This window comes from Carcharhinus amblyrhynchos, chromosome 4, assembly GCF_965287045.1.
Source record: "Carcharhinus amblyrhynchos chromosome 4, sCarAmb.v2.hapA, whole genome shotgun sequence".
Taxonomy (NCBI): Eukaryota; Metazoa; Chordata; class Chondrichthyes; order Carcharhiniformes; family Carcharhinidae; genus Carcharhinus; species Carcharhinus amblyrhynchos.
In genome coordinates, this window is record NC_137327.1 from 124701242 (window position 1) to 124725180 (window position 23939).

The following is a 23939-nucleotide window of genomic DNA, read 5'->3' on the forward strand; positions in this document are numbered from 1 at the left end:
CTGTGTTTCAAAATTACGTTGGGGGGGGGGGGTAAGTTATAATGTAATTTGTGCTTGGTCAGTTTTGTCATAAATTCAGTTGACTCAAGTTTAACCCTATCAGCATAAAATCGTCATCTCACATATACTTGCCACAGCTAGGAAAACTGTTTTTAACCAATGTTTTTCCCTGTGGTAAGCTTCCTGACTTTAAGAGTCATTCCTTCATATTGGAATATTAAAGGAAAATGTTGTGGGTATTGTTAAAGTTAACTTTATTTATTAGTCACAAGTAGGCTTACATTGACACTGCAATGAGTTTACTGTGAAAGTCCCCTAGTTGTCACACTCCATTTGGGTACACTGAGGGAGAATTTAGCATGGTCAAAGCACCTAACCAGCACATCTTTTGGACTGTGGGAGGAAAGCAGAGCATGTGGAGGAAACCCAGAAACGGAAAGAACATGCAAGCTAGGAATTGAACCTGGGTCCCTGGCGCTGTGAGGCAACAGTGCTAATCACTGTGCTGCCCCACCATAGATCTGAAGATCTGGAATGATAATAGAAAGTGTTGGAAAAACTCAATAGGTCTGGCAACAACTGTGGAGAGAGCAAAACAGTTAACGGCATGTTAACTGGGTTCAATTCCTGGCTTGGGTCACTATCTGAGTGGAGTTTGCTCATTCCCCTTGTGTCTGGATGGGTTTCCTCCCACAGTCGAAAGGTGTGTGGGTTAGGTTGATTGGCCATGCTAAAGTTGCCCCTTAGTTTCCTGAGATGCATAGATTAGAGGGATTAGCAGGTAAACGTGTAGGGATATTGGGGGTGGGCCTGGGTGGGATTGTGGTCGGTGCAGACTCGATGGGCGAGATGGCCTCCTTCTGCACTGTAAGGATTCTATGAATATTTCAAGTCTACTTTGGAACACCAGAGTCTTAGCAGTCCCAAAGAAATCATACTCGAAAACTTAATTCAGTATCTCTCTCTACAGGTGCTGCCAAGTTTTTAACCAGCACTGTCTGCTTCCTTCAGGAGTTCTCTCTGTGGTTCTAAGATGAGCGAACTTTTTATTTTCCTAAGGGATTTTTGTTGCTTAGGGGATGAGGTAAGTGATATTAGAAATTGAACACTGAACTTCTTAAGCTGGATTCCTTTGCATCCAATGCATGAAAAAAGGATGTGCGAGCTATAAAAACTTCAAAGTTCAAGACAATTGCAGTTACCAGTCTTTTTGTTTTAAAGTTTATTTATTAGTGTCACGAGTAGGCTTACATTAACACTGCAATGAAGTTACCATGAAAAATCTCCCAGTCGCCACACTCCGGTGCCTGTTCAGGTGCACTGAAGGACAATTTAACATGGTCAGTGCATCTAACCAGCACATCTTTCGGCCTGTGGGAGGAAACCAGAACATCCAGAGGAAACCCATGCAGACACGGGGAGAACGTGCAGACTCCGTACAGACGGTGACCCAAGCCAGGAATTGAACCTTGGGTCTCAGGCGCTTGCGAGGCAGCAGTGCCAACCACTGTGCCATTCCACTGAAAGCTGATTTAAGGGAAGATTTCAAGTGAATACAACGATACAGCTAATCTTAATCCCGACCTTTTAAATCTTTCTATCTGTATCCATTCTTACGTAAAACGCTGCACTGCAACTGAATTGCAAACTTTAAAGCTTCAGATGCGAACGTTTTTCGTTTGACCCAGTTTTTTCCATTAACGTTACACAACAGCTGATACCTAACCGGAGGACATAACGGTCAAAAGGTAGGATCTTATGCAACATGCCCTGAAATCATGTCATCGATTTAACTGTCACCTTCTAACCCATATCATTGCCACCCTCCCTCCCCCCACTGTGCCCGGACAGTCTGGAGGGCATCTCGCTCGCCTGTTAACACACAAGTTCTGTCCCACTGCCCTCGTTTCTCAACAAGACATCCTCCCCCGCCCCCCCCCAAAAAACTTTTAAAACTCCCCATCATTAGGGAGATTTTCACAGTAACTTCACTGCGATGTTAATGTAAGCCTGACTGTGACACGAATAAATAAACTTGGCTTTAGCAATTAATTCTGGACACTTTTTTCAAAAAAAAGCACACTCGGTTGCTTTGCAGACTTTTTAAAAGCACGTTTGACTACTCTGCAGACTTTTTTAAAACCACATTCAACTACTCTGCAGACAGACACAGGTTTGTTCAATAGCCCAGTTGCCAAACTACTAAGGAAAAATGAGCAGGTTAAAGAGGAAAGAATAAACAAAATAGAATAATTGCACATTACCTAATTTAATTGCTTGGTGATATTTCTCTAAGGCAGCCAGCGGTTTATTTTTCTTGTACAACACGTTCCCTTCATGTCTAAGAGCTAGGGCTCTGCTTTCTGCTGGGAAGTACTTGCCTAGGAAGCTGTTTAGGACCACATTAATTCTATAGGCGCCGGTGGTGGGGAGCTTCTCTCCGCAAAGTTTGCAGGAGGCTCTGGTGCTGTCCTGCTCCTTCTCCAGGCAGCCCCTGCAGTAAGTGTGTCCGCAGTGCAGGGTGACCGGCTCGAACAGGGTGCCGGTGCACTGGCGGCAGCTCAGCAAGCCCCCGCCCGGCGGCTCGCCCTCCTCCCAGCCCGGGCTGCCCCGCAGCCTCTGGGCCAGCTGCCCCAGCAGGAGGTCCAGGTGCTGGGCTCGCAGCCTGCCCCGCCGGGACAGCAGCCGGTACTCCTCCAGCGCTTCGCCCAGCCGCCCCGCCAGGGCCAGGCAGCGGGCTCGCCGCAGCTGCTGCTGGGTCTCCTCCGGCTCGCCGGCTCGCCGGGCCAGCTGCAGCTTCCTCGCCCGGAACGCCTCGGCCGCCAGCTCCAACATCACCTCCACCTCGCTGCCTTCTGGAGAGGAGGAGACAGAGGCTGGGGCAGTGGAAGGGATGGCAGCTTCTTCCAACACAAAGCCCAGTAAGCTGCCTCTGCCCAGACTCACACCACTCATTGTGTGTGTATATGTGAGCTAATGTGTATATGCGAACTGGTGTGTGTCTATGTGAGCTAGTGTGTGTATGTGAACTGGTATGTGTACATATAGGCTGGTTTATATGTAATCTGGTATATGTATATGTGAGCTAGTGTGTGTGTATGTATATATATGTGAGCTAGTGTGTGCATGTATGTATATGTGGGCTGGTGTGAGTGTGTGCGTTTCTCTCAATCCCTTTAAACCTCCTCTCCAATTCCGATGGAGCAGAGAAACCCTATCCACAATGGGGAGAAAAAAAATGTGTTACATAAAGCAACATCACATGAGCCTATCCTCCTCCTCCCATTGGCCTGAGTCAGACTGTTACAAAACCAGCAAGTTCTGTAGCATTTTGTTTATTTTGGAATTGTGTTTTGGAAGAAGAATTGATACACGTATCTCTGTCTCCATCTCCCTATAATCTCTGAAACTGTTTCCCCACCAGCAGACTGCAACAAGTCATTTTTAACAAGCACCAATGCACACACCCACTTTGCGAGATTTAAATATTTAATGTGCGCTTACAGACAGCCAAATATTGACACAACGCATCCTTACAATCCAGGAGCAAGGTGCCACCCCACCCTCTCTCCCAAACACACACTATATATATATATGTGTGTGTGTGTGTGTCAATAACAATGTTTCAACGCTGACCCGTCCCTTTGCAATCCCCCTTTGGAAATATTGTTCGAGGAGAAAAATGTTATTTTGTCAATTACTCTCAACAGTTTCATTACTAAAACTGAAACAGAACATTTTAATGCCCCGTAACAAATGTGAGGCACCCCCCCCCTCCCCCGCATTGCTATCGTTCTGCTAGTCTGCAATCAAAAGACACACATTTGCCAAACTGTCTTCTAATTTAATAATCGCCGGCGACAATTTTGATCCGGCGAACTTTTATTCACAGAATGTTCTCTCCGTTTGTCGAGTGTATGTGTGGTGTGTAGATTACATCACCTCTTATATAAGGTACTGACACAGTATCCGTTTACATAAAACGCCTTACTATTGTGCTGGAACTTTTTTTTGTGTGGTGGTGGGTACAAGAAAACAAAAGATAACGAGAGACGAGTGAAGGCAAAGAGGTGTTTTTTTTGTCTCTCCCGCTCTCCGGAAGAATTAGACAGTTAACAGAACGTCACAAATTAAAATCAATAAAACCGACAACGTTAACCTGTCGAATTAGTAATCTCAACACGGTTGGAATGGCTACAAGAATGTGTAAATATTCAAAAGTAAGCAGGACGGATTCCCGACAGTTCCTCATAAGTCAGCAGCTGTGTTATAATCAAATACGCGATAGTAACAAAAGCAAGGAAACACAGTTTTAAATTTCCCAATAAAAAGCCTGAGATGATCCAGTCAAAAAAGGTTGACTTTAGAAAATTGGTTACATAATTGTGTTTCTATTTTGGTTTAAGAACTTGTTATCTCTCTTTATCACACACGCAGGGCATAACAGAGAGCTCTTTTGTACCGTCATGAACAGAATTATTTAACTAATATGGCAAGGATATCCAATTTCTGAACTCAAGATGAGTAAAATGGTAATGAGATCCCAGAAATTATATGAAAATGGGAATGTTTCAAGGTGCCTCAGGCAAGGTTCCATATTGACATGTACTGTGTTGTCACGTTCCAACAGACCATTCCATTTCCCCTAGATTTTTTTAATTCATGGGTGATGGGTGTGACTGGCTGAGCCAGAATTTATTGCACGTCACTCGTTTTCCTGTTCAGAGGGCAGTTGAGAGTTAATCACATTGCTGTGAATCTGGAGTCCCATGTAGGCCAGGCCAGTTGAGGAAGGTGGATTTCCTTCCCCAAAGGACATTAGCGAATCAGATGGGCTTTTCCGGCAATCGACAACAGTTTCACGGTCATCAGCAGATTCTTAATTCCAGATTTATTTTGTATTGAATTGAAATTCCACCATCTGTCATGGCAGGATTCGAACCCAGGTCCCCAGAATATTAGCTGAGTTTCTGGATTAATCATCTAGTGATAAGACCACTAAACCATGGCCTCCCCTGAATTCTCCATAGCTATCTCTGTGTGGATCCTGGCGGGTAAGTTGATGTTTGTGAGGAAAATGTCAAGATTTTGATGGCTGATTAAGATTTGATTCTCCAAATATATCCTGTCCATCAGTGCATAGGTAGCAGGGGTAATCACAGTCAGGCCACTACAGACCCATTACCCAAACATCACCAGCAAGTCAAATAATCATTTGAAACAAGGCACTGGGGAAAAAAGATCTTAAAGCAACAAAGTGAAACAAAACAACCAGCATTTATTTCAGAAACAGTTCACATAAATCTTTTGGTAAGTTCAGCAAGGCTGCAGACATCAGCAATGACAGAACGGTAGAATCAAACTTAGCATAGAAACATAGAACATTACAGCACAGTACAGGCCCTTCGGCCCTCAATGTTGTGCCAAGCTATGTCCAAACCCAAGATCAAGCTATCCCACTCCCTATCATTCTGGTGTGCTCCATGTGCCTATCCAATAACCACATGAAAGTTCCTAATGTGTCTAACGTCACTATTGCAGCAGTCAGTGCATTCCAACCACTCTCTGAGTAAAGAATCTACCTCAGACATCCCTCCTATATCTCCCTCCATGAACCTTATACTTATGACTCCTAGTAACAGCTACATCCACCCGAGGAAATAGTCTCTGCACGTCCACTCTATCTATCCCCCTCATCATCTTATAAACCCCTATTAAGTCACCTCTCATCCTCCTCCACTCTAAAGAGAAAAGCCCCAGCTCCCTCAACCTTTCGTCATAAGACCTACCCTCCAAACCAGGCAGCATCCTGGTAAATCTCCTCTGCACTCTCTCCAATGCTTCCACATCCTTCTTATAGTGAGGTGACCAGAACTGCACAAATATTCCAAATGTAGTCTCACCAAGGTCCGGTATAGTTGCGCTATAACCCCACGGCTCTTAAATTCAAACCCCCTGTTAATAAATGCTAACACACTATAAACGTTCTTCACGGCTCTGTCCACTTGAATGGCAACCTTCAGAGATCTGTGGATATGAACCCCAAGATCTCTCTGTTTCTCCACATTCCTCAGAACCTTGCCGTTGACCCTGTAATCCACATTCAAGTTTGTCCTACCAAAATTAATCACCTCGCACTTATCAGGGTTAAATTCCATCTGCCACTTTTCAGCGCAGCTCTGCATCCTATCAATGTCTCTTTGCAGCTTAGAAGAGAACTCCACCTCATCCACTACTCCACCAATCTTGGTGTCATCAGCAAATTTACTAACTCACCCTTCAGCCCCCTCTTCCAAGTCATTGATAAAAATCACAAATAGCTGAGAACCCAGCACTGATCCCTGTGGTACACCGCTGGTAACTGGCCTCCAGTCTGAAAATTTTCCCTCCACTATCACCTTCTGGCTTCTGTGGACAGCCAGTTACTTATCCAATCAGCCAAATTTCCTTCTGTTCAACACCTCCTTATTTTCTTCATGAGCCTACCATGGGGAACTTTATCAAACACCTTACTAAAATTGATGTATACATCAGCTGCTCCACCTTCATCTACACACTTAGTTACCTCCTCAAAGAATTCAATCAAATTTGTGAGGCAGGACTTACCCCTCACGGAACCATGCTGACTATCCCGGATTAAACAGCATCTTTCCAAATGGTCATAAATCCTATCTCTCAGGACCCTTTCCATTAACTTACCAACCACCGAAGTAAGACTAACCGGCCTATAATTACCAGGGTCAATTCTATTTCCTTTCTTGAAGAGAGGAACAACATTCGCCACTCTCCAGTCCTCTGGCACGATCCCTGTGGACAGTGAGGACCCAAAGATCAAAGCTAAAGGCTCTGCAATCTCATCCCTTGCCTCCCAAAGTATCCTAGGATGTATCCCATCAGGCCTAGGGGACTTATCGACCCTCAGGCTTTTCAAAATTGCTCATACATCTTCCCTCAGAACATCTACCTCCTCCATTCTATCAGCCTGTATCACACACACATGGCCCCTCTCCTTAGTGAACATTGAAGAAAAGTGTTCATTCAAAGCCTCACCTACCTCTTCTGATTCCATGCATGAGTTCCCAATACTATCCTTAACTGGCCCTAATCTCACCCTGGTCATTCTTTTATTCCTCACACAAGAATAAAAAGCCTTGGGGTTTTCCTTTATCCGACCCGCCAAGGACATCTCATGCCCCGTGCCCACCACCGCTCCCCCCCACCCCCACCACCGCCCCAGCTCCCCAAGCCCTTTTTTTAACTCATTCCTAGCTACGTTGTAACCCTCAAGCGACCCAACTGAACCTTGTTTTTACATCCTTACATGCACTTCCTTTTTTCCTCTTGACAAGACATCCAACCTCCTTTGTGAACCATGGTTCCCTCACTCAGTCATTTCCTCCCTGCCTGCCAGGGACATACCTATCAAGGACACGCAATATTTGTTCCTTGAAAAAGTTCCACTTTTCGTTTGTGCCCATATCTGATTGTTTGGGAGCGTAACATAAACTATTTGCAAAAGGATTTATATCAGTAACTTAATTAGGCAGAAAAATGGGAGAGGGTACATGATAATGACAGATGTTTGCTAGGTAGAAATAAGGTCAGTGTGGGTAGTTGACAAAACAAGCTGTGTTATATGGTAACAGTTATGCATCTAAGTCAGAAGGCAGTGGAATGGGTTCAAACCCTGCTCCAGAGATTTTGTTACAAGTGTATTCACGGGATGTGGATAACCACTGGCAAGGCCAACATTATTGCCCAAAGCTAATTTCCATTGAGAAGATGGAGACAAGTTTCCTTTGTAAACTGCTGTAATCCATGTGCTGGTGTATGCACAGTTGCTGTTAGGAAGGATATAGCAGGATTTTGAGCCAGTAATATTGAATGAATGGCAATACAGTTCCATGTCAGGATGGTGAGTGACTTGGAGGGGAAGGTATTCCCATGCACCTGCTGTTGTTGTCCTTATCAAACATTCTTTCTGGTTGTATCACAGCTTGGCATGGCTCCTGCTCTGCCCAAGACAGCAAGGAACTACAAAAGGTCATGAATGTAGCCTAATACATCACGCAAACCAGTCTCCCATCCATTGACTCTGTCTACACGTTCTGCTGTCTCGACAAAGCAGCCAGCATAATTAAGGACCCCATGTACCACAGACATTCTCTCTTTCATCTTCTTCCTTCGGGGAAAAGATACAAAAGTCTGAGGTCATGTACCAACTGACTCAAGAACAGCTTCTTTCCTGCTGCTGTCAGACTTTTGAATGGACTTACTTTGCATTAAGTTGATCTTTCTCTACACCCCAGCTATGACTGTAACACTACATTCTGCACTCTCTCATTTCCATCTCTATGAATGGTATGTTTTGTCTGTATAGCACGCAAGAAACAATACTTTTCACTGTACGTTAATACATGCGACAATAATAAATCAAGTCAAAAATCAAATCAAATGTAAGAGGTAGAAGTTGCAGGAAAAAGCCTTGGAGAGTTCCTGCAGTACATCATGTAGGTGATTCACACTGCAGCCACTGTATGTCAATGGTGAGGGGACTAAATGTTCCCCTCTAATGGGGGACCATTAAAGGGACTAAAGTGGTGGATAGGGGGGCTAATCAAGTGGGTTGTTTTGCGTACTACTGAACCTCTTAAATGTTGTTAGAGCTGCACTCCTCCAGGCAACTGGAAAGTATTTCCATACTCTTGTGCCTTATAGATAGTGGACAATGGGAAGTCAGGAGGTGAGATGGTCACTGCAAATGTCCAGCATGTGACCTAGTCTTGTCACAGTATTATGTAGCTGGCTCAGTTCAGTTTCTGGTGAGTAGTAACCCCCAGGGTTTCAACATTGGTAAGGTTGTTGAATGTCAAGTGAAAGTGCTGGTTAGACTTTCTAATGTTGGGGGGGGGGGTAAATGTTATTTGCCACTTCTCAATCCAATGTTGTCCAGGTCTTTCTGCATGCAGCACAGATGGGGAGGTGTGAATTGAACTGAAAACTGTCACTGTCAACAAACATCTCCACTTCTAACCTTATAATGGAGGGAAAGTCATTAGTGAAGCAGCTGAAGATGGTTGGATCTAAGTCACTGCCCTCTGGAAATGCTGTAGCGATATCCTGAAGATGAAATGATTTGGCCTTGAACAACCACAGCCATCTTCCTTTGTGCCAGGTATGACTCCAGTCAGTGGAGTTTCCTCAAGTGTTACAAAACCTCACTGATGTTATGTGTGAGCACATTCCAACCTTAAACACTGGTTTCCGCTGGTTTATTTCTTTTTGGATGTTAGTGAGAAATGTTTGCAGAAACAGTGGGAACTCAGGCCTCTCTTTCATTAAACAAGCAGGAGTATTTATTAAAGAAGAAAAATAATACAACACTACAAAGAACAAGCTTATATTTCCACAAATCAATCGTAAGCACTTAGTCCCTCAAAGAATGAAAACCCAAAAGCACCTGTTTCCCTCCGTCCCTAAACTCTGCTAAGACTCCTGTTTCCCAGACAACAACTGTAAACTTGTTGGTCTAATCCAGCCAGTGATTACCACACCATACAATTCAAGTGACCAGGATTTGGAAATGGTCTTCAATTCGCCAAAGAAAACCATCTTTTTCACAAACTGGTCTTTGCCCTCAGCATTCCATCTTCAACTGTTTCCTGAATATGGCTGCCCCTGTTTCTCTCTCTTGCTGCTGCTTCTTCAACACCTTGTCTGTGTCTGAACTGTTTCCTGGCTCAGCCCTCTGACTATTGATTGGATCAATTGCAAAAACACCCTGTTCCCTATTCTTTCCTTTCCCTGCTGATTGTTTACAACAATACATGGCAGTTTGATTTTACCATATATTCATTTTAATAGCATCCTAACATCTTGCGGCATATGATTCCCATAGCCTTTAGTTTTCCTCAGGATTCCCGTTAACTTCAATTTACTTGGACTCTTTGATGTCACACTCAATTAAATCTGCTTTGATATCAAGGACAGTCACTTTCACCTCAGCTTTAAAGTTTAGTTATTTTGTCCATCTTCAAACCAAGGCTGTAATGAGATCCTAGCCAAGATTCTGGTTGCAATGACGAGCAGCTTATTACTAAGTGCCATTTTACAGCACTGTCAATGACACATTCCATCACTTTGCTGATTGAGAGCAAGCTGAAGGAACAGATTGGATTTATGTTGCTTTTTGTGAACTTAAACACATAATTCAAAGTGCTACTTCAGTGAAATACTGAGTGCTGCCCTGCTGGGGATGCTGTTTTTCAGAGGAGGCCTTCAAATTAGGCCCAAGTTTCCTCTTGGGAGAATGTAAAAGATCCTAGTGCACCATTTTCAAAAAGACCAGGACATTTCACCCCAGGCCAATATTTACCCTTCAACCTACACCTGTAAACTGATTACCTGGCTATTGACATGGGCATAAAAATCAAGGCTGATATGCCTGGTTCTGCGGGAGTGCTACGCTGTCAGAGGTCATCCCCTGTCAGAGGTCCTGCCTTTTGTACACAATGTTAAATTGATGCTTTATCTACACTCTCTTACTTATTTTGGCCTAAAAAATCCTATGGCATTTTTTCAAAGGGGAGCGTTTATTCTGACTAACATTTATTGCTCAATCAACATCAAAAATACAGATCATGTCAGAAGGTGGTTGCAGAGGGTTGTTTTTCAAACTGGAGACCTGTGACTGGCAGTGTGTCTCAGGGATGAGCGCTGGGTTCACTGTTATTTGTCATTTATTTTAATGATTTGGATGAGAATTTAGGAGGCATGTTTAGTAAGTTTGTAGATGACACCAAGACTGGTGGCATAGTGGAAAGTGAAAGTTATCTAGGATTGCAACGGGATCTTGATCAGTTGCACCACTGGACCGATAAATGGCAGATGGAGTTTAATTCAGATAAATGTGAGGTGATGCATTTTGGTGGATTGAACCAGGGCAGCACTTACTCAGTTAATGGTAGGGTGCTGGGGAGGGTTATAGAACAAAGAGAACTCAGGATACAGGTTCACAGCTCCTTGAAAATTGAATCACAGGTGGACAGAGTGGTGAAGAAAGCATTCAGCATGCTTGGTTTCATTGGTCAGAACATTGAACACAGGTGTTAAGACATCTTGTTTAAGACATTGGTAAGGCCACACCTGGACTACTGTGTGTAGTTCTGGTCACCCTATTATAGAAATGATATTATTAAACTAAAAAAGATGCAAAAAAGATTTACTAAGATGCTACCAGGACTTGATGGTCTGAGTAATAAGGAGAGGCTGGATAAACTAGAACTTTTTTCCCTGGAGCGTAGAAGGCTGAGGGGTGATCTTATGGAGATCTATAATGAGGGGCATAGATCAGCTAGATAGTTCAAAATCTTTTCCCAAAGGCAGGGGAGTCTAAAACTAGAGGGCATCGGTTTATGAGGAGAGATGCAAAAGGGTCCAGAGGGGCAAACTTTTCACACAGAAGGTGGTGAGTATCTGGAACAAGCTGCCAGAGGTAATAGTGGAGACAGGTACAATTTTGTCTTTTAAAAAGCCTTTAGACAGTTACATGGGTAAAATGGGTATAGAAGAATATGGGTCTGACGCAGGCAATTGAGACTAGCTTAGTGGTAAAAATTGGACAGTATGAACATGTTGGGCCAGAGGGCCTGTTCCCATGCTGTGAACCTCTATGACTCTGTCAATATTATCACGTAGCTATTACTATGTGCCACTTGGCTGAACTCAATCAAATTGAGTTTTTTTTTTAAAATGCAAGTGACTGGTACTTCATCAGCTGTATATTGCTTTGGAACACTTAGGAGCGTGATGACCTAGTAGTATTATCACTCGACTACTAATCCAGAAACTCAGCTAATCTGGGTTTGAATCCTCCAAGTCAACTAGTGGAATTTGAATTCAATTTAAAAAAAAACTCTGGAATTAAAAATCTACTGATGATGATGATATTGTCAATTGTCAGAAAAACCCATCTGGTTCACCAATGTCCTTTAAGGAAGGAGATCTGCCGTCTTTATCTGGTCTGGCCTACATGTGACTCCAGAGCCTGGCAACGACTCTCAACTGCTCTCAGGCTACTAGTGATGGGCAATAAATGCTGGCCAGCCAGCGACACCCATGTCCCACAAATGAATAAAAGTAAAATAAGTCCCTATGGTCGTAAACGCAAGTTTTCATTTTTGTATTTGAAGTGCTTTGAAATGTTTCAAGGAGAGGTCTAAGTTTTTCCTTCAACTCATGTTTTCTTGCCTTGCCTGTTTACTATGCTCTTTCTCAGTGATAAGTTGAAAAAAAAACTCGTTCCTGCAATCGACAGCCTCGACTCCTGCTATTGAGTCAAAAGAAACGCTGAAAGATAAACAAAACTTGGAAGTGAATGTGTGAAAGGCGAGTTGCACACCGTTGCAGGAAGTGTGATGAACTCTGCACCCTGCTAATATACTGAACAGATGAGATTGTAAACAGCAGTGCCCTACTAAATAGTACCAAGGTAAGGACAGCCAGAACTAGGTCTTTGTTTACATACATTATTATAGTGTTAGCTATCCAGCTTTTGAACAGTTTATGGATATATTTATTATTCATTCTGTATGACTGTGCATGAATGGTCAGACAGTTGACAATGATGGGGTTAAAAAAAAGGTTCATTTCAGAATTGACCCAGATACATAGCAGAGTGGGTTAGAACATCTTATCGCAATGGTCGAGGAAACAAATATTTTAAGTACCTAATGACCCATTTTGTTTCCCTTCATAGAGCAACTGCTTGATTCTTCCATTATGACATCAGTTGCTCATTCCAAAATACATGCAATCAAATCTTTCATACCAGCAAATTTATAGCTATTCATTCTTTTGATAATTTTTGAAAGGCAGCAGTGGTTACTATTTCAAAAGGAAATGGTACTAAAGTGACTCAAACCTACCAGATAATTTACTGGAACTTGATTTTTTAATTTTCCAGAATTCTCTTGTAAAGCTGGAGAAAGTCAAATGTGACAGACCTACATAACACGATAGGTCATAGTTTAGACTTCCTTCAATTATTAAACTGCTAGAGTCTGATATAGCTTTTCATAAGGCATTATGGTGTGACTCCCACACAGGGCAATTAATACACAGATAACAGCAAATGGGATTAAGCAGAATGTAGTCACAAGCTAATAGGACATATGGTAAAAGGTTACTCACCAGAATGGTGAATAGTCTGCAAGTTGGAGCTACTTGCTTCTGATAATCAAGAACAGTCCAGACTTGCACTGAATTAGTGAGTCAAAATTTTCTGTTATGTGACACATATTTGTTAGATTTATCCATTTAGATGGTTAAATGTTTTTGCATGGCTGAAAGTGTGACCAATAAGGACACAGTGGTGAAAAGAATCTACTTTAAAAACAAGAAGTTACTGATCCCTAACTAGATTGTAACAAATTGGATTGAGAAGGAAAAATAAAATTAGATTTTGTCTTTTCAAAATTCCAAAAATAGCTGGAAAAGTGGAATTCTGCATTTCCGTTTCATTGAAAGAGCAGCTGATTTGGCAATTAACACTGACCACATTATTAGAGGGTATTTAGACTTAATTGGATGAGTTTTGTGCTGTCTGGTGTGCAATTGCAGCAATGTAATACCAATGTATTTCAATGTTATGGCAGGCAGCTGGTTTTGCAGAGCTAAGTGGAGTGGCACAACCCAGACAGCAACCTTTGCACATTCATGTTTAACTGCAAACCTGTCTCTCTCAGTCCTGCATAAGTAACAGTGGCCACTGACAGTCTCACCGCTATTTTGACAGTTTATCCTGGCCCATTACTTTACAAAAACTAGGAACTTGCCTCACTCAGGTAAAGAGCTGCATGGAACAATACTGAAGACTATTTAAAAGGCTGCAAGAGCAGTTTGGTAAGCAAGCAAGGTGGGCTGGTGCGGTTTGATGTACAGAACCTTTAAAGAATAGGGAAAGGAAATATAGATTAAATATTAAGATTCTATCAAGCATTAACAGGTGCAATAGTTATTTCATTATCATACCTGTCCTTTTAAAGCTTTGATCTTTAGACGTGCACTATGAGCAACCATTTAAAAATTATAGTGGCTACTGTCTGTAGCCAAGCAATGATTCAAGTTAGTATTGCTGGAGCGCTGACAATTAATAGAGTGTTCAAAAAAGTAACAGTAGTAAAACGTCCTAAGCAAATTTCACAAACCTTCTGGATAATTAAGGTTAGCATAAAAATCTGTACATCCAACAATTTATACTTAGCCTCTTGTGAAATATTAAAATACTTGATCTGTCGGATTTAGATGAATTCTGCAACTTTAAGTATTAATTCTTAAGAACATTGGAAACAAGATCAGGGAGGCGCCATTCAGCCTCTCAAGCCTGCTACACCATTTCATAAGATCATGCCTGCTCCCCAAATAAACCTCTGACTCCTTTGCTTATCAAAAATCTGACTAACTTAGTTTTAAATAAGGGTCAATGACTAATGCGCCATTGCTCGCTGCTGAAGAGGATTTCAAACACTAACTCATCATCATCATAACCCCTTATTTTGAAACTGTATCCCTTAGTTCTAGATTTCCTGACAAGAGAACTACCAGACTAAAAACGGAATGCCAAAAGTATGATGCCTTATAGATTAATTTATACAACCTCTTGAGGTTTTATAATATTTGAAACTGAATTGCCTAAGCTAAAAGTGATCTGTAAAGGGATGGTTGTGCATAGGACACACATTTCTGTACCATGTCACATCTCTTGGATGTCCCAAAGCAGATTATATACTAATAAATTCAAATTAAGTGGAGAGATTTATATGGGTGATCACAATTTGCGCACAATGAATAGCAAGTTAGATGAATGTCAGTGTTTACTGATGGCAATTGGGGTAGAAATGTTAGTTGGGGTACTGGGACAATTCAACATTCCTTGTAGTTGGGTCAGTGATCTAGCTCTCCCTTTTCAATGCGCTGACGTGACAGCCTAGGTCCGGATTAGAATGGGAATGTTGAAGCTTCTAACTTCATTTTGACCCAAATAGGTCAAAACCAATATTTCAGTGAGGAAATAATGACACCACTATGCATGAAGAATATACACTGCATTGAGTGGCATGGTGGCAGAGTGGTTAGCACTACTGCCTTACAGTGCCAGAGAGCTAGGTTCAGTTCTGGCCTTGGGTCACTGTCAAGTTTGCACCTTTTTCCTGTGTCTGTGTGGGTTTCCTCCCACACTCCAAAGATGTGCAGGTTAGGTTGATTGGCCATGCTAAATTGCCCTAGTATTAGGGGGACTAGCAGAGTAAATAGATGAGGTTAAGGGGATAGGGCTTGGGTGTGGTTGACGCAGACTCAGTTAAATGACAGAGGTGCAATGGAATATTCCTCATGCAAGAGTTCAAGCTACTGTGAGATCAGCAGTGATAAAAAGGGAGAGAGAAGAGACAAAAAAAGTTCAAATACTTTATTTTTTTCTATTATCTCAGTTTCCATCAGTAGTTTTGGAACAGAGGCTAACACCAAAGAATTTAGACTCCAATTGACTAACGACCTGGTTCTGACAGTACAAGCCTGAAGATTTAACACCATTAATTCCTATCGAAATCCAAGTCCTTTGGATCAGGATAAATAGGGTACACATACTCTACAATGGGATAGAAACTCTGACTATCTGGATGGATTTTTCAGTGGCCTGGTTTGGAGACCCAAGTACAGTGATCAGTTTCTGCACTGGGCAGAGTCTTTCCCAGACTGAAAAATGGAATGTCAAAAGTATGCTGCTTTATATCACAAGTTATACAACTTTTGAAGTTACATTTGAAACTGAATCTGTCATTGTACCACAAGCTAAAGGTCATTCAACTCAACAGCTTACATAAAAGGGCTGATCACATTCAAACATGACCCGATTCACATTCTTTAGCCATTTACCAATTTGGATGAATACATTATTACCATCGTTTATTGCAGTTCTTGCATCCTTTCTTACATTTCACTCCACTCTGTCTCCCTCTCCTTGTCACCCGAAAAGCCAGACTTCTGCCAATATAAAGTCTCCTTTTAAATAGATGGCTGCGAAGTGGGTGTGTGACTTGGGATGATCTATCTGGCCCAGTTACAGCAGTGTTAACAGACACACAGGTTGGATTTGTAAGATCGACATGTTAAGGCTGTTGAATATTGGGAATCAATTCAAGAAGCCCATGATACTCCAGGGATCTCAGTCCATAAGTCAGTACTTGGATGACAACACGTACTAAAAATAATGAAAAATTATCTGGCCACAGCAGTTTTAATAAAGCAAGACTGTCTCCTACAGAAGATTATAGGCAAGTTCCTGGTTTGCAATTTTGTTTTAATGACATTCTGAAATACACTAATCTTGAATTTTGAGAATGCTTCTTTTTTCCAAGTCATTCATTTCCTTCAGGATCAGGGCGACGTTGTACCGCAACTCCTGGAACTTCGTAACCGGGACCTAATGGTCACAAAAGCACAGGAACATTTGAAATGGACGTATTTGCTGGTTGATTATGCTTGGAAGTAAATGGGATCCAACTTTTCTTGTGCTTACAATGTTTGCAAAAGCAGAGATTATTTACTGAACAGGATGCAGGTTCTTTCCTGTAGCAAGAAAAGACTGGGGGTTGGGGGGGGGGGAACCTGGTAGAGATTTTTAGCATTATGAAAGAGTTTGGTAAGTAAACATGAAGACAATAATTACACCTGTGTGGGAGGCTAAAATTCAGGGAAATAAATTCAAGACAATCGCAAATAAATCATGGAATCCCTACAGTGCAGGAGGCGGCCATTTGGCCCATCGGGTCTGCACCGAATACAATTCCATCCAGGCTTTATCCCTGTAATCCCATGCATTTACCCTGGTTAGTCCCCCTGACACTAAGGGCAATTTGCCATAGCCAAATACTAACCTGCACATCTTTGACTGTGGGGTGGCAAGGTGGCACAGTGGCTAGCATTGCTGCTTCACAGCACCAGGGACCCAGGTTCAATTCAGGCCTTGGGTCACTGTCTGTGTGGAGTTTGCACATTCGCCCCTCGTCTGCGTGGGTTTCCTCAGGGTGTTCTGGTTTCCTCCCACTGTCCAAAGATGTGCGGGTTAGCGACTGGCCATGCTAAATTGCTCCTTTATGTGAGGGGGACTAACTAGGGTCCGCCTAGCACAGGACCTGGCTGGGATTGTGGTCGGTGCAGGCTTGATGATCCAAGTGGCCTCCTCCTGCACAGCAGGATTCTATGAAACCGGAGTATCTGGAGGAAACCTGCGCAGATGGGGGTAAAGCATGCAGACGTGAGCCGAGGCCAGATTCGAACCTGCATCCCTGCTGCTGTGAGGCAGCTGTGCTAACCACTGTGCCAGCTTGCCGCTCTTGTCAATAGTGAATTCAAAGGCAGTGGGAACACTTTGGAATTACAACACAAAAACCGCCCGGTTAGCTTTTTAGTTACAGGACTGCTGTAGCAAATGGAACTCGAGTGTGTGTACACCTGCAACAAGCTGAAAACTTGCCCCCGCAATTTCAGGTGGCTATTTCTTGGGTTCGAGGACTGAGAAGGACTAACACCAAAACAGGCAAACAACTCTAGGATTGAAGACAGGTTCATCAGTTTTTTACCCTTTCTTTCTAGTATCAACAGATAATCTCAGTGAGATTCTGAAAAGCATTGACCTCAAAAGATCAGCAGCAGTGAAATTAGATGATGAAATGACTGAAAGGATAGTCCTGGCTGGCATTTAATTAGGCAGAAACCAAATGGATGTCAGGATACTGCTTTTCAGTTCCCAGTCCTATTAATGACAGGAGGGACTTTCAATTAATACTTGTCATATGCTTGCATCGGGCTGGCGTCTGCTAAATGAGCAGAGACCCAGAAATGCTTTCGCATCATGACCCACATCAAACAACTTTCAGAATCTGCCAGATCACATGGGATGGTATTATTCTCGATGGGTTAGCCCTCAAATGCTCGCGTTCAATCTGAATGACTGATCAATAATTCATCACTTGGAGGAAAACCTGTCTAGTGCATCAACCCAGGCACATCTTCACAGTGTTCACCAGGTATTCAACAATTTGCATTTATACAGTACCTTTCTTGAAATAAAATGTCCCACAGAGTGTCAATTTTGACACTGGGCCACATGAGCTGTGAGGTCAAGTATCAAGATGTTTTCCTTTTGAGGAATGTCTTCAGGGGAGGAAAGAGCAAGGTAGAGAGTTTCAGGAAGGGACTTCTAACACTTGGAACACAAGGGTAAATGATGAAAAGTTGGATGCTCAAGAGGCCATGATTCAATCCCACAATAAACAGTGAGAAATCCTCTCACAGCGCTGCATATTAACAGAACAGTAAGAAGTCTCACAACACCAGGTTAAAGTCCACTAGGTTTATATGGAATCATGAGCTTTTGGAGCGCTGGTTCTTCTTCACTCAGCCGAAGGAACAGTGGCTCTTCCTGGCTTGGGACACTATCTCTGTGTGAAGTCTGCACGTTCTCACCGTGTCTGCATGGGTTTCCTCCGGGTGCTCCGGTTTCCACCCACAGTCCAAAAGACAGGCTGGATAGGTGCATTGGCCATGCTAAATTCTCCCTCAGTGCACCTGAACGGGCAGAGTGTAGCAACTAGGGGATTTTCACAGTAACTTCATTGCAGTGTTAATGTTATCCTATTTCTGACATTTTGTTTAAAGTTAAAGTTACAATGTACTGAAAAATACCTTGCATTTATAAAGCACCTTTAATGCAGCATAACTTGCCAAGCTACTTCACAGTGCCATAATCAAAAATAATAGTACTGAGCAAAAATACTCAGGTTACCCAAAGCTTGGTCAAGCCGATAGGCTTTAAAGAAGGATCCTGAAAGAAAAGATGGAACTAGAGGGGCTGAGGAATTTATGGAGAGGGAATTGCAGAGCAAAGGGCTGAAGTGGCTGAAGGTATACTTGCCAATTGAAGAGCGAAGGCAGTAGCAGAATGCACAAGAGCCAGAGTCATAGTCGGAAGAATGCCTGGGGTTTGTGGATCTGGATTATGTTAGAGTTATGGAGAAATGAATCATAGAATCAAGGAAGCCATTCAGCCCATCAAGCCTGCACTGACAACAATCCCACCCAGACCTTAACCCCATAACCCCACACATCTACCCTGCTAATCCTTTGACACCGAGGAGTAATTTAGCATGGCCAATCTATCCAACCCGCACATCCTTGGAGTGGCGGGGGGAAACCAGAGCATCCAGAGGAAAACTACACAGACACGGGAAGAATATGCCGACTCCGCACAGTGACCCGAGGCCAGAATTGAACTCAGGTCCCTGGCGCATGAGGCCAAGAATGGATTTAAGCACAAGGAAAATAATTTTAACTATGGCACAGCAGGGGTCTGGGAGTCAATGTAGGTCAGGAAAGACTTTGAGTGAGTGGAACTAGGTATGAGATGCGGACAAGAAAGATTTGGATGACCTGATGTTTGCAGTAGATATAGGATAGTTAACCTGTCAGGAAGTCCTGTAATAGGCAAATGTGGAGTCATTTTTGCAGACCTTGTTCTTAATGCTCTTTAAGTTCATGGGAGAAAGTTACAATCCAGATTTAACGCTGAGTAAATGTCACAAATGCTACAAGATTAAACAGTTCTGTTTGCAGTTTGCAGCCTTTAATAGAAGTCGGTACACGAATGGGCAACAGACCAAATGTGGTTATATAACGTTTGCAATTGGCAGCAGTTCATACTTATATAAGTTTGATGCATCTCAGATTCTAATTACCATTCATTTTCAGCACTGGCCCCTCCCATGTTTACTGATTAACTCAAGTTACAAGCTGATCTTCCAAAAGCCTAACACCAGCAGCAAATTAAGGCCTGCGATTATATCTTGGCAACGCATTCACGGAGCAAAAAATGTTTCCGTTCTCTTAACCCTGGAGAAACAAAACTAAAACCTTCAGGCTTCAGTTGTTGAGCCTGCAGAATCATTGTGTCTTTCCTCCTGCTGCACTGTGTGTGTGTGTGTGTGTGTGTGTATATGTGTGTGTGACATTTCTATATCTGGTTGTACTTTTAGGCCAGGCTTGCCTTCTTGAATTTGGCAGGACTGGCAGTTTGGAAAAGTCTGTTTTCAGCATTCTGATCTCACTGGGAGTATGTTCTGAACCCGTTAATCATGGAACAAAACAGCGAATGCGTCTTTATAGATACACTACGGACTGCACTGCTTCAAGATGGTGGCTCACCACTACCTTCCCAAGGGCAATGAAGGATGAGTAACAAATGCCAGCCTTGGCAACAACACCCACATTCCCTTGCATGAGTTTATTTTTAATCATTAAATTCAAGTAAACATAAAATAAACCCTATTTTTATGTTTGTTGAAAATGTATTTGTTCTTGAGATCTGGCTGACATTGACAGCAATACTCAATAGCCTTGAGGGTATAGGCAATTAGTATGTGCATGGTTTTGATTTGATTCATTGTCACATGTATTAATATACAGTGTAAAGTATTGTTTCTTGCATGCCATACAAAGTATACCGTACATAGGGAAGGAAAGGAGAGAGTGCAAAATGTAGTGTTACAGTCATAGCTAAGGTATAGAAAAAGATAAATTTAATGTGAGGTAGGTCCATTCGAAAGTCTGATGGCAGCAAGGAAGAAGCTGTTCCTGAGTTGGTTAGTATGTGACCTCAGATTTTTGTACCTTTTTCCCGATGAAAGAAGGTGGAAGAGAGTTTCTTCAGGGTGTGTAGGGTCCTTGATTATGTTAGCTGCTTTTCCAAGGTAGTGTGAAATGTGGACAGTGTTGATGAATAGGAGGCTGGATTGAGTGATGGACTGGGGTACATTCTGGGCTCTTTGTAGCTTCTTGCAAGCTTGGACAGAGCAGGAGCCATACCAAGCTGTGATACAACCAGAAATAATGCTTTCTATGGTCAGAATCAGGGTTCCTGGAAGACACAGCAGATCTCTTGGAATTTTATGACAATCCTGCAGCTTTAATGACAATCTTCTGCTGCGTGTCCCGGAATTACTGGATTTACTGAATTCAGTTTCACCATTTGGCATTGCAAGATTTAAATTCTCGGGATTGTGGCTGTTAATCCTGTGCTTGTGCATCCATACTTAGCAAGAGGTTACCTCTTATTAACTTAGCCTCCACTTTGAAATGGTAAAGCATTAACTGAAGATGGAGGAGGATTTTAAGGAATATCTAAACCCTCCTGGGCAGGGAGACAATAATTTGTTAATCTAATTAGGAACAAGGACGGAAGAGCTGCTGAGTCCTGAAGTGCTCCATCACATCTTGGAGAAAATAAACACTAATTCATTTAAGGCTTCGCACAATCTCAAGGTGACCCAAAGTACATTTCAGCCAATACAATAGTTTTTGAAGTGTAGTCACTACTTTAGGGAAGGCAGCAGCCAATTTGTGCAGAGCAAGCTCCCACAAACAGTATTATGATGACAATCAGTTAATCTGTTTTCATGATTTGATTGAGGGATATGTATTGACATCGATAGTGCCATAGGACCCACCTGATTCGCACTGCTGCCTCACAGCACCAGGAACCCAGGTTCAATTCTGGCCTTAGGTGACTATCTGTGCAGAGTTTACACATTTTTATTTCTTTAAAGTTCTTTATTTATTAATCACAAGTTGGCTTACATTAAGACTGCAATGAAGTTACTGTGAAAATCCCCTAATTGCCAGGTCCCTGGCACTGTGAGGCAGCAGTGCTAACCATTCTTCCCGTGTCTGCGTAGGTTTCCTCCGAGTGCTCCAGTTTCCTCCCACAGACCAAAGATGCATAGGTGAGGTGGATTGACCATGCTAAATTGCCCCTTCATGTTCCAAAATGTGGTTAGATGAATTAACCATGGTAAATGAGGGGGGGTTTACGGGTATAAGGTGACGGTGAAGGGCCTGGTACTCTGACAGAGAGACTTGGTGCAGACTCAACGGGCCGAATGAATCTCCTGCATTGTAGGGTTTCTATAATTCAATGAGGGGGCCTTGGTTTAATAGCTCACCTGAAAGACAGCACCTCCAATAATAGAGCACTCCCTCAGTGCTGCACTGGAGTGTCAGCCAAAATATTTGTGCTCAAGTCCAGGAGTGGGACTTGAACCAACAACCTCATGATTCACAGGTGAGAATGCTGTCAACTGTGCCACAGCTGACACCTATCGAATGCCTAGAAATCTTACATCCCTTATGAATCAATTTGATGAAGCACGACAGGACCAAACTACAGCATCAACGTTTTATAATAACCAGCTCCAACAATTCTTCCAGGCAACCAGCCAAAGACATGCTGCTAGACAAAGTGCTGCTGAAGTTAGCACCACAAATTGTAGAATGTCACACTCTGCAGAATGCCTCATCTGCGAATTGGAAAGTCTGTAAATGTAGCAGTGATCCTGCCCAAATTCAGTCACCGAGGAAGCGCATGCCACTGCCTCAAGTCAGCTGACAAAAGTATACCAAAAAGATACTCACTTCAAAACGATGAACTTGACCATTCGCCAGTTTTAACTGCATCAGTATAGCCGGCTGCAGAGCACGGGTCAAGGAACTGCAAACATAAAGTCAATATGAGTGCCAGGGTAGAGAGGAACCATTAATTTTGGCTACCTACTGTATCTAGTCAGAAAGCTAGCAACGACCAAAGATGTGCAACTATTTTCTCCCAAAGCTATAGACACTGGAGGTCAATTGGAACTTTCAAGATTGATTTAACTTTTGTTGCATTTGGGTATCGAAAGAGAAGTGGTAGTTATTAGCCAGAGTCCACAATAGGCCACGAGAGAGAGAAAATGGGTTATGTATAGCTTGAGGGGTACGACTACGTAAGCACTGGGGAAGGTGAGGAAGCAGGACTGCATGAACTACACAAGCAGCAAAGATTGGCACAGTGGTTAGCACTGCTGCCTCTTGGTGCCAGGGACCTGGGTTCAATTCCCAGCTTGGGTGATTGTCTGTGCGGAGTCTGCACACTCTCCCCACGTCCACGTGGGTTTCCTCCGGGTGTTCTGGTTTGCTTCCACAGTCCAAAAGACGTGTGCTGGTCAGGTGCACTCCCTCACTGTACCCAAACAGGCGTCAGAGTGTGGCGACTAGGGGATTTTCATAATAACTTCATTGCAGTGTTAATGTAAGCCAACTTGTGACACTAATAAGTAAGCTTAAACTTAAAAAAAAACTGAAGTGTAAATCAGCCATGATCTGATTGAATGATGGGGCAGGGACTTGGTGGGATGAACAACTTTCTCCTGTTCTCAATACATTCATGCAGACCACTGACAGGTCAAATAGCAGTCTCATAAGCGAATCCTTTACACCCATTTTCTTATCATAGCTTTTAATACCAAATTGTGAATTCATTATAACACAAGTGGGCTTGAGCTCCATACCAGTTACAAATGACAGGTTTTTAAAAAAAATACAAGAATAACTTAGAAGCATTCAGAAACACATTACAGAGTACTAAGCTCCAAATCCAAAGATGACTATATCACATTTTGCAATAGGTTCTTCAGGATAAATCTTTCTGCAGCTCTTCAGTTTACAAACATCGAAAAATAAGTCATGTTGAAAAATTGCAACTGTCATTAAATTAATGGCCTTGTTTGGTTAGTTTCTTTTGAAAGGAATAAAGAAGACTTGCTGCAACTAAATAGAGCATTGAGGAGACCACATCTGGAGTGTTGTGTACAGTTTTGGTCTCCTTAACTAAGGAAGCAAATAGGAGCAGGAATCGGCCAACTGGTCCTTCCAGCCTGCTGGAATCCTCCATGATCATTCAATATGATCATAGCTGATCATCCAAGTTAATGACCTTGTCCCACCTTCCCCCATTTCCTTTGGCCCCCTTCACCCCAGGTGCTATATTGAACAACTTCTTGAAAATATAC

The 23939-nt window shown here is 42.6% G+C and overlaps 2 protein-coding genes across 2 annotated transcripts in view; both read right to left on the reverse strand.

Annotated features, from left to right (window-relative positions):
• The window catches only part of LOC145342328 (LON peptidase N-terminal domain and RING finger protein 3-like), a 40628-nt gene extending 37414 nt beyond the window's left edge, over positions 1-3214 (reverse strand). The window contains exon 1 of the mRNA XM_080187817.1: positions 2265-3214. Coding sequence (XP_080043943.1) covers positions 2265-2955 — 691 coding nt within the window. The 5' untranslated portion in view covers positions 2956-3214. The remainder of the gene's footprint in view (positions 1-2264) is intronic.
• A 12237-nt stretch (positions 3215-15451) lies between these two features.
• Positions 15452-23939, reverse strand: part of commd5 (COMM domain containing 5) — a 37791-nt gene continuing 29303 nt past the window's right edge. The window contains exons 7-8 of the mRNA XM_080187818.1: positions 22525-22600; positions 15452-16480 (exon numbers count right to left, since the gene is read on the reverse strand). Of these exons, the coding sequence (XP_080043944.1) occupies positions 16379-16480; positions 22525-22600 (178 nt within the window). The 3' untranslated portion in view covers positions 15452-16378. The remainder of the gene's footprint in view (positions 16481-22524; positions 22601-23939) is intronic.